The 11,950-nt window shown below is 40.1% G+C and overlaps 1 protein-coding gene across 2 annotated transcripts in view; it reads left to right on the top strand.

Moving 5' to 3' along the window:
• Positions 1–741: 741 nt before the first annotated feature.
• The window catches only part of sptlc3 (serine palmitoyltransferase, long chain base subunit 3), a 29,627-nt gene continuing 18,418 nt past the window's right edge, over positions 742–11,950 (top strand). For both annotated transcript variants that reach the window (XM_036546868.1, XM_036546867.1), the window contains exons 1-4: positions 742–878; positions 3,015–3,206; positions 4,473–4,627; positions 5,487–5,635. In XM_036546868.1, the coding sequence (XP_036402761.1) occupies positions 768–878; positions 3,015–3,206; positions 4,473–4,627; positions 5,487–5,635 (607 nt within the window). In that variant the 5' untranslated portion in view covers positions 742–767. The remainder of the gene's footprint in view (positions 879–3,014; positions 3,207–4,472; positions 4,628–5,486; positions 5,636–11,950) is intronic.

Genomic DNA, 11,950 nt, shown 5'->3' with positions numbered 1-11,950 from the left:
TGATAAGGTGCAACTATTGTTTGGATCTGTGTGGTGGTGGTTGTTGTTTGGGGTGAAACAATTCGACATCCAATAAAACAATTAGACATTTGCTAACGTACCTTTTTCAACGGTATCTTGTAGCGTTTCAAATCTCAAGCTGATGGCTACAGACCCAGGTGCTAACCGCTATAGCTATTGCACAAGCGCATTTACATGGTGTCAATGCATATCTCCGAAACGTGCATCTTGTTGTAGAAAGAATGGCTGGTTGTAACTGATATATGGGTATGAATGAATATAACCGAACAGTTACTGCTTGCTGGGGGTTCGTTTTTTTTGTTGTTGTTTTTTTTTTTTTTTTTAACCTTCCCATGCCACCGTCAAATGATGGGGGCACACATTACCTGTCAGTTTAAATCCTTTATATTCTTAAAATAAATGTGTGTAGTTTTACTGTTGTCTTGCCAATCAAAGGCTCTTCACAACATATAATCTCAACTGAAGCCACGCACAGGTAAACGCTCCTTTTCAACTGAGATAAACCAAACAGTTAGCAAGGTGGTTAGCAACCAAAACATTTCACACTGACCTGTGAGTACAGAGATGTCAACGTGATGCAATGGTTTACAGCGTTTTGGTTTCTAGGGCAGCGGGAGGGCTGTGATAAGGAAGTCACGGTAGTAATCACCCAAACAAACCGGTTTCATACCTGGGATTCAACGTGGTGAACAAACACTTCACTTCCTGAGCTGTCGCTCTCAGTCGTCGCCTTGCACAGAATAGGCATGGCAAGGACCGCGGATCTTGCTGCTAACGCACATTTGAGGTCTCAGTTCAACCAGAAAAATCTGAAAAGTGACCTAATAACGAAAAATGGATTCCACAAAAATGGACAGGTACGTCAAGATGAAATAGCAAAGACAACGCACTTGGTTTTTGTCAAAGCTAACAGAATAACATTTAAGATATAGCCTAGTCTATTATAAAACGTTAACCTATATTGCCCACAGCGAGTGAAACTTTTAAACTGACTGGCTAGATAGCTGCCTGAGAAACTTTATATGGTACATGTTTTGGCGCAAAAACGCAATGTAGAACATTTAACCTGCACGCTAGCTAAGTGTACAAATGAATCTAGGACAGTTGGCTAGCAGGGTAAGGTTACAGGTCGTATGTTACTAGCTAGCCAGTGGCAATGCAGTTATGTCACTGTAGTTATAGCGATACACCTGTTGAGGTAACCTTAACTACAGTTAGTTAACCAAGTAGCAAGTTAGCTATTGACGCCACAGTTTTACTGTTAGCCGATCTCAGCGTTAGTTAAGGAAATAAAACCTGCCCTGCCCTTAAGTATTGTACATCTATGATGAAATTTCTCTTAGGCTGCCAGTTGCAAAATCTCTCTGTAGGAGCGGCAAGATAAGATTAGAACTGAAGTCAATGACGATTTAATACTACTAAGCTACGAATAATAATTCTGAAAAAGGTGTTGTTAGTAAAGGTGACACTTTAATCGAACTTTTAATCGTGCTGTCATCTCAAAGTCAAGTACGTCCGCTATTTGTGGCCCGTCTACGTTACACGGTACAGATTTTTGTGAACATGGCACGTGAGATGTAGTAATCCACAGCCTGACAGGACACCTGACACGCCTCACACTGCGAGTCACAGTGCGATTTACAGCAATATCAACTCCGTAACTGGGGAGGTCTGCATTCAAAACTGCGAGTTTAGGCTGTCAGACTGGGCAGTCTGAAATACCCAGTAGTGAATTAACCACTGTAAAAAGAAACAGAATGGACAGATAAACCTATAGCTAACGCATGTGCCACAAGTGATATTTAGCTTCATTTCCTTCATGATAGGACAGCCGTTCACGGCTCCCTAGTTCTTGGATTTTATGAAGTTTTTATTTCAGCAAGCAGTACCAGATCTGTGAAATTGTGTTCAGGGAGCCAGGGCATCCGGAAAAAGGTCGAGTTTTAAATGTCAACTTGTTACTCGCCCGAAAGAAGAATGTAGTATTTACTTTTACTGGTTACATATTAAAATTAGTAGGCAGGGACACTGGCAAGACACTTGCAACCACACCTGTCGCTGATAACATTACTGAATACTGCAGAAACAGGTGGTCCAAAATAAGACAATTTGACCTGCCCAGAAATTTTAATATAATAAACACAAAACTGTGAAGTTGTTGATCTAGTTGAATATCGTTGTGTGTATCTTGTATGTATTGTGTATAAGATATGAATCATGTACAGGAGAATATTAGATAATTATCATTATTGTTATCATTTATTAACATAATTTAGTTGGAGACATTTTTGTATTGGAATTGGAGTCAAAGCATGTACGTTAGGTTAACATGAATTAATGAATATACAAATATAAATGTAAACAAATAAACATTAATGTCAAAAACAGTAATAACAAGCTTAATGTAAAAGCAACTGCAATCATGCAGTGTATAGCATCACAGAGTAAAACATCCATGTAAATATAAAGCCTATAATCCTCGTTGAATCATAGGCAGAACATCCTCAAATAGACTTCTTAGGCACTGTGTTGGGGGGGTCTTCCTAAATGGCACAGTAAGAGCCGGTACTAACAATAATAGGTAACTGTTAATTGGTCAAATAAGCCGGATGCTTAGGGTAATTACCCCATTACATGCAACATACCATTACAAGTTGGAGTGACAGTGTAGCATAGTGGAGGAGCAGGACTTGTAACCGAAAGGTTGCTAGTTCGATTCCCTGCTGGGGTACTGCTGCTGTACACTTGGGCTAAACTTAACCCAGAATTGTCTCAGTAAGTATCCTGCTGTATAAATGGTTAAAAAATGGTTAATAGATAAGACCGTCCACTAAATGCCAATAATGTAATTTAATGTAATGAAAAGTATGTTAGGTCTTGGCGTGAAGAAGGTAATGGCAAGCTTGAATGCGGCATTCATGTATTCAGTGCAAGGAACTCTGATCTGGACCCAGCCGCATGACCTGTGATGTGTTTGGTTTGTGTTGACTCAGAGGAACGGAACTGCAAACGGAGTTCACTTCAGCCACAGGGCCAGGGAGTCCTTTGAGCAGGCTCCTCTGTACGTTGCTGTGCTGACATACCTGGGCTTCGGGATCGTGACCCTGTTCGGCTACTTCAGGGACTTCCTGAGAGCCGTCGGCCTTGAGAAATGTCACCTCGCTCAGGAGAGGGAGGAACAGAAGGTATGTTTGCTCAACCACCCTCCCTTTGATGGATGTGTTTGTTCCCTCAGGGATATACTGTGGCGAGCCATGGTGGATACACTACCAACACTACAATTTTGAATTTAAATTTGAAAGCAGGGCACATAGTTTCAACTGATATGGATTAAATGGACATATGATGCCACAAGGTTTCAACCCCCAAGAGTTTGTCAGATTTTATGTTATTATTTTTGGATTTTCTGCTTCTCTTTTTTGCTTTTCTCATTGCACTTCCAAAGCGTTCGTTCCAAGTCAGTTCCAGACAAAAGCTGTGAAAGAAATAAAATGGAGGCGTAAACAGCTTAAAGACATAATTAATACCCTGTGGAGTGGAGATTATTGTGCTGGGTTGATTGACTGTTGCACTGCTTCTTTTAATGAATTGTCCTTAAAGGCTCCACACTAAATTTATTCTAGTCAGAATTCATAATCGTTTGAAGTTACCACTCAGAGTGGGGGGTTGAAGCAGGTTATTTAAAGGACATGCAAAAAATGGAATGACAGTGGAAAGACAGCAAAGGATGGTTAACACCTCTGTAAAAGGCCAAACTTAAAAAAAAACATTGCTTATTTGTTCCCTTTTGCAACTCCCTCCCTCCCAAGACACTGTCTTTTCTCCTGCCCATATTTCCCTTGGTTTTCATCCCCTGGACCTCACAGCAGCCAGGTGGAACAGAACTTTTGTCGTCCTTAAACCTCTTTGAGGTCACGCACAGAAACATTAATTGATCAACATATCACCATTCTCCAAGGAAGCAAGTAAATGATTTATCAAAAGAATTCATTCTGACGACAGTCAGAAGTCAAGAAAGTAGGATGGTAATAGGGTGCAGTCTTTGTTAAATGAGGTCATTTTTTTGAGTATTGCTCCAAGAGGAGTACTTTAGTCTTTTACAAACCCGTTGTGATTGATCTGGCATTTGTTGCAATACTGCATTGTAAATACAGTTGTTTTAACGCAACAGCAAACAGCTCTCAGCTCACAGTTAATGATATCTTCCAGTCTGGTACTGCAAGGTTGCCTTGTTTGCTTTGTCTTAACAAGCTCCTGAACTTTGCTGTCAGGCCTGCATAATGTTACCCATTAAGAAGAATTGAAACAACCTATTATTTTGTTTTGTTTTATTTTGCTTTACTGAGCCTTCCTGGAATGAACTCATACAGGAATGAAATAGTTTTAAGACCACAAAGTACTTCTGAAACAAGATATTCTAGTAATTCTCTTTTGGAAATTATTGTTTACAGGATTTTGTTCCACTTTACCAAGATTTTGAGAACTTCTACACACGGAATCTGTACATGAGAGTAAGAGACAACTGGAACCGGCCCATTTGCAGCCTGCCAGGACCAGTGTTTGATCTGATGGAACGCGTCTCTGATGATTACAACTGGACCTTCAGGTACCGGAGCACACAAAAACTCAGAGCGCTCGCCAAAAGCGATTGTACTGGAGTGCTTTGTGAAGGAGCTCGTCTACGCCCAAATCCTCATTCCACAAATTAGAGCTTGTGCTTCGGCAATATCTAAAGAAAATCAAAATGGCCAAAGAAAATAAGATTAAAATAACAGCATGTTCATTGGAACATGTTCATAGGAAACATTATCAGATTGTAAAGAAGGGAACATGAAAACCTCTGTAAAAAAAAGAGGTCACAATTAGATGTGAGAAACTGCTAACCATAGTGCGAAAAAAGGGGTAGCAGTGTAGCATAGTGGTAAGGCACAGTGGTTTGGCTCTTAACCAAAATTTTGCTGGTTCAGTTTCCTGCTGAGGCACCACTGCTGTACCCTTGGGCAAAGATACTTAACCCAGAATTGCCTCAGTAAATGTCCAGCTGTATAAATGGATAACATATAAAAATTGTAACCTATGTAAGTTGCTCCGGATAAGAGCATCTGCTGAATGCCAATAATGTAATAATGTAATGAGGAGGCATTGCAGTCAACAGACTAGTGCTGAGCTAGCAGTTTCTACACTGACTGTCACAGCTTTGAACCCATTCAGTGTCTTTCTTCTGACGCTGGCAAAACCTTCTGCTGGCCCAAATGCTGGTGCCAAACCAGGAAATCAAGTTCCTCCACTGTTGTGCTCTTGAAGTGGAATTTGATTCATGTTTCTAATGTTTGTAAGTAAATATTTGTGGGTTTAGACTTTAGTTGTCCACAAATAAGAGCCTGTGCTGGGGCAACATCAAAAGAAACTCAAAATGGCCAAAGAAAATGAGATTAAAATGACAGAAAAATGTTCATGCTTTGTAGGTTAACAGGGAGGACCATAGAGAATGTCATAAACATGGGCTCCTACAACTACCTGGGCTTTGCTGAGAACAACGCCCATTTCCTGAAAACTGTGGCAGAAACCACAAAGGAGTATGGAGTTGGGGTCTGCAGCACACGCCAGGAAATGGGTGAGTGGGCGGTCCCTCCTCATTTGTTTCTTCCCTTTTGTCCTTCTTCGTGTTTTCATCAAAACGTATCAGGGCTGTTCAGACATCTGTGTTGGTGCACTGATGTGTAGGAGCTACGGTCAGGATTACAGGAGCAGCTCTTCACATGTTTAGCACTACGTACGCCTCACCGTCTGACTGTTCGGGCAGGCTAGCAGGCTGTGGCAGAGTTTGAAAGTGCGTTGCTTCATTGCTGACCTTGTCTTGACTCGATGGTCCATTTTTTAAAACCAAGTGTCATTAAAGCAACAGCCTGACAGGTAAAGCACTGCTATGCATTTATACTTGGTTATGAAATAGGCTGTTGTTTGATATGCAGACAGAATTATTGGCATGTGTCCATTTAAGATGTCAATTTCTGGCTACTCTACTGCAAAGTGAGGTGGGTATTGTGCAGTCGTGATTGGCACTTGCAAGGATTGGGTTGTGCATGGCCATGGTTACCATTTAAATCCGTCCGCAACATGAGCAGGTATCCCATTGAAACAAAATGCAACCGTGAGGAAGCCAAGTGTTTTTCAGAAAAACAGAAATGGATCTGTGGGTGCTTTCTACTGTTGGAAACTTTACCACATGATACAACAACTTGACCACATGGTGTCAAGTAGGTAAGGTGTAGGTCAGGCATCTGTAAGACAAAACCTGCCCTTCATACGGGATTTTACATTCATAATCTTTTTTCCACCTTATTCGAAGCCCAACCTCCTTAATTATCCTCCACTGGCTGCCATGTTTCATGAATTATTCAGCTATTGTTAAATTATGTACAGTTTCATCGTAAGTTGGAAGAATTGTAGCGCAGGGGCACACACGTTTGTAGGAAACATTGTCAGCTTGTGAAGCGGAAACCACGAAACCCTCTGTAAAAAGAGATCAGTTAGATGTGAGAAACTCCCAACCCTAGTGCATACAAGGAGGTATTGCAATTAGATGTAAGAACCTGCTAACCTTAGTGTATATGAGGAGGCATTGCAGCCTACAGACTAGTCTGAGCTTAGTGCTGAGCTAACAGTTTCTACACTGACTGTCACAGCTTTGAACCCATTCAGTGTCTTTATACTGACACTGACAACACTTTCTGCTGGCCCAAATGCTGGTGTCAGACCAGGAAATCACATTTCTCCACTGTCATGCTCGTGAAATGGAATCCAATTTAATGGTTGTAAGGAAAAATTTGTGGGTTAAGACTTGAGTTATTGTAAACAAAGTTGACAATACAATTAGCATAATGTAGTAGCATTTTTGGGTGACACTCTGGAATGCCCGCACTGAGGTTGTGAAACTCATGACTTAAAGAGCACCTAAGGTTATCCTGTGGAAAAAAAATCTCTTCTCCTGAATGTGTGGTTGGATGTACAGAGCATTTATAATTATAGTCTGTGTAGTTGTATTGCGCTCTGTCCAACCAACTGATCACTTCTTAAACTCACATGCTTACTGACTTCTACAGTAAAGCAGTCTTCATTTCACAATCCAGTTTGTGATCTGCATTTACAGTATTCATAGAAATGCAGCTATTAGTTGTTTTATTACATCAAATCCAGATTTAAGACAAGAGAGAAACTGGAGAGTGGGAAGGAGAAAAGGTCGCAGTGATGATGATATCTTTCACATTGATTTAGTCGATTGTGTTGTTGTTCTTATTTTCTTTGAATTTGAGTGGGAGATGAAGATTTGATTTCCTGAATATTTAGTGTATAATTATAACTTGTAATTATGTTTATACTGTGTGTCATATGTATGTATATATTTCAGTGTGAAAATAGCTCCCATAGGTGCTCATGAAGATACTCTCTTGAAGGAGCCATGTTTTTGTTTTCACAACCCGTGAGGTGCTGGATTCCTGAAGGTCATTATGTCATTTCCTCTGTGATCTTAAATGTTAGCTCAGGCAAAACATTCCAGGCACCTGCTTGTACTTACCTGTGAAAGTCAGTTTTGATGTTACCTGTGTGATTTACATACAGCTCTGGCCTGAAGATATCACTTGATACAGGCTGATTCAATTTGTTTTTCAAAAGAGAGCTCTCCCTTTGTGTTTGAAAAAATGGCAACACAGAGTTTTGTTTCCAAGGACAAATTTAATAAGCAGTTGTGCTTTAGTGATTTTGTAAGGGTGTGGCAGTATGATAACTTCATTGAAATGCAATCAGTAAAAATCAATCAATGAAATTATTCTTATTAGTTATTAGTCTACATTATGGGAGGACAGAAGTTTCTGTTTGCATAAACTAATCTTAATTTGCACCTTTTACTTTCCTTTTCAAACAGCTTTGTATTCTCACATATTAGCAGTGCACTCTGTTGTCTTTCTGTGGTTTAGAAAGCAATGAGGAATAACAAGCTGTGCTACTCTTTCTCATGGGAACTTATTAAGCAATGATAATTCATTAAAACTGCGAAAGCGTATGAAGTATGACGTGGCAGGCCCCCATGGTAGTAGGCATGTGGTTTTGTTTGTTTGTCTTCTGTACCTGTGTAAAACTGGACATATGAAGATGGGGAATTAACTATACATGGGATATGCAGTGAAATGCAGGCTGTACTCCTCATCATGGATGGAAGGAGGTCAGGTGCACCTCATATTTTTACAAGCTATTTTTACCAAAGGATTATGTATTGGGAGCAGTAAAGGACCATAAAATGTTTATAGGACTGTGCAGTCATAAGGAGTGAAATTCACAACTGAAAACTGTAGTTATGCATCTATGCACCTTTGCCCTTGACACATATGCAATTCTTCATATTCTTGTGTAAGCCTGTTATGAGTGTCTATATATAACAGATATACATAGCTGTAGATGTTGTAGGCATACACACTTATAAATACTGCGTTACTGCACTTGGCCTTTAAATAACTCTATTTAAACGTCATGATCATTTATACTGATAGTGAGATAAGAATGCTGCATTGTCAGGTCTTTCCACTGTGTACAAACCGTCTCACCTGTAAAGATTTCAGGTTCAGTAAAGATTCATTTTGCGGCTTGTTTCTATCCTGCTCTTTGTACCAAGATGAATAATTGATCAACAAAAACTGAAAGTATAGGTAGGTAGCTGCTTTTAGGGATTCACAGCTGCATATCTGGAAGGTCACAGTTGTAATTGCAAAAGGAAAACCGTGAGGATTTACTCGTCCAAATCCCTTACCTTACCTCCGCTAATTGGCGCAAGAACCAGTGCTGGCTACCCACTTGTCCCAGGTGAAATGCAGAACTCACTGTGTGCAGATTAAGCAATTGAATCACCTGATGAATTTGATTGCTCAGCTTTTGTGCATACATTATCTCTGTGTAGTGTACAGTCGTCAGCCAGATGCATTGTCAGGAAGAGGAGACCCTCTGGGCTTGTGGTTGGAATTGCAATGAATGGTTATGTTACGGATGTGAGAAGCAGGTGCTGAGAGCTTTCTTAGTTCTGCTTTCTTAAAAACATCTTTACTAAAGGGGCAAAAGCAATGGTCAGACCCGTCTACATTTCAACCTTTTGTGAATATTGTTGGAAGACGTTCTTTTTAAAAAATGTGTAGGTTCCGATCCTGTATGGCTACAAGGTAGTGTACACACTTTGGGCAGTAAAGTAGCTTCAATAGTTTGTCGAAATGTAAAAATCAATTTTTTGAGTTTAGGCTGAGAGAATCCACCAAACAAGAAATATAAAGGAAATGCTGGCATGATGTGTGCTTATTTCCTCCTAATGTATATGACGTAGCAACCTGCACGTGTTCCGAGCTAATGTTTATATGCCAAAGGTAAGATAGTGTGAGTTTACATTCCTGCACACACCATTCAATGACATGTGACCTCTCTCTCCATCTGAATTTGTTTATACACTGGTGCTACCAAGCTCACATTAGCCTTACCTTTGGCATATAAACATTAGCTCGGAACATGTGTAGGTTGCTACGTAATATACATTAGCAGGAAAGTTTCTTTCTTCAGAAAAAAGACTATTTGTACAGTAATTAATCACAAGTATGACATCCTGCTGTGCATTTGGATGTCAGAACACACCTAAGATTTCATGTATGGCATACCAGCAGGAGTTCAACTCTTTCAATGACATTGTTGGCATCTTTGAAGCAAGCCATCAAAAGTTTGGACAGAGGTCAGTATATGATGTCTGTGTTTGTTGTATACCTGATTTCATATCAGGTAAAAAATATTTTCATATTTTTTCATATGAATAGATATTGATAATCTCAAATAAGCCCCACTCTCCAACAGCTGGCAAGCAGCTAGTTAGCTAGTGAACATATTGCAGTCTGTGTAGTAAGCTTGCTACCACTGCTGACACGCTAACTAGCTACAAACCAGCTAACTAGCTACAAACCAGCTAGCTAGCGGTTATATTTCCTTTTGTAATTACTGCCTTTACACAAAAATACTCTTGTAGGAATAAAATCCATTTAGCAAAAATTAAAATAGCTTACATTTTTCTAAATATACGTACTGTAGTTGTTCTGCAAGAGTGCTGGGTATTTTTGTCTCACTGTTCTGTTGTACCTTGCTGATTAGCTAGCTAGCTTACTAATTAAACTATAAAAGTAAAAGAAAGGCATGACAGGGAATTTGCATCACAGCTTGTTAAGGTATGAGAGTATAGCTATGAAAAAATTACCTGTTGTCTAGTTAGTTAGCTACCATGACTACAAGTAAGCATCTCTTCATATTTCTCTTAAGCCATTACTAGCTACTTGGCTAGCTATAGAGCCCATTGCCAGTTTCTTTAGTGGCTAACCTAGATTCCATATTAATTAAGGTATAAGTGTTCACAGTGTTCTACATAGTAGGGTACTCTGAAGATGAACAGCTCTGTGCTGCTAAGGCCTTTGATTATGCAGATTGCACAGTTAGCATCAAAACTTGTGTCTGTGTCAATGTTAGCCACTGTGTAGTATTGACACTGAAGGCGTACTTGTGGTCCATTGTGTGTGTGTGTGTATGTGCATGTCACGTGCCCAGTGTGTAAACTTTGGAGACGGTGTTTTGCATTTTGCAGTTAGACTCATGCCATAGCAAAAGATGCATTGTGAACAGTCAACGTCCGTAGCATCAACCATTTTCCTCCTCAGATTGTCATCAGCGATGCCATCCTCAACAAGAAACTATTTCAAAGAGCTCTGTCCAATGTGCAGGCGGACCTCCCGGTATTTCTTCCATGCGTCTTGTCTTTTCCAAATGCTATTAGCCAGGCTGGGTGTGACCTGGGACAGTCCTGTCTGTTTCAGATATCCCTGACTCAGTGGCGCAAGCCCAACATGAGGAAGGTGGCTTTCTGTCATTTAGACGCAAGCATAGCCTATGCATCACAAGACTTCCACTTCCTCATTTCCCCCCACATTTTCATTTACTTCCTAATTCCTCTTTTATCAGTCTGAGATTGTGATACACAGCTGAAAGTATTGAAGAAGTGTTGTGAATATTACCCGTATCATTTCTCAAATAGAGAAAATTTGAGCTGTGGATTACAATCTAATCTATCTGGACAGTAGCACGGTACCACTTATCAGACTGGGTTATAGCCAATTGCTTTGGCCTACATTGGTGTGGTAGAGCAATTTGTTAAACTCTTCTTCCACTGCTTATTGTCTGACAAAGCCAGTGGTCTACTGCTGGGTGGGTAAAATGTACAACAACATGACAGAGTGCTTTTGGGGGTGAGAATCCATGCTAAATTAAAGTGCCTTTGTGCAAAGCGAGAGGGAACTTTGTGGTCGGAACAGCTCAGTAATGAAGTGTTGCATCCAATGATTGGGTGCACTTCCTCAAAGCCTCTCAGTGTTAACCCTGGGTGGTGTGTTTTTCCATATGTTTCATTTCATTTCACTGCCATTCAAAGCAGTGGTCTGTTATTATGTATGCTGAAAGGGTGTGTGATTGTTTGCATTTAACTTGGAGAGGTTGCATTGTCACCTTAGAGACCGCTGCAGAGTACACTGAAGCGTACATATTTCTAGTTAAAAGAAAGGGGATATTGTTATTGCAGGTGTTCATTCATCTGGCAGAAACCTCAAACAAAACTCATGAGAACTTTTCCAATTCCAAGAATTTTAGCACTTTGCATTTACTGCAATTGAGTGATACCCATGGTATCTTTATCAAGGGTTACAATACTACAACCCACCAGCTTCAAAACTGTCATCTTCTGGAGCCATGACCACTAGTCCTAATGCAAGCACAGTTGTTGTGACCATTTATCCAAATGTAGATTCTGTATGTTTCATTCCTGAACGTAAAAGTTCTCTCCCATATCCACACAGCCTCTACGCACACC

The sequence above is a fragment of the Megalops cyprinoides genome, chromosome 15 (assembly GCF_013368585.1).
Source record: "Megalops cyprinoides isolate fMegCyp1 chromosome 15, fMegCyp1.pri, whole genome shotgun sequence".
NCBI classification, from domain to species: Eukaryota; Metazoa; Chordata; class Actinopteri; order Elopiformes; family Megalopidae; genus Megalops; species Megalops cyprinoides.
This window is presented reverse-complemented; position numbering and strand designations above follow the sequence as displayed.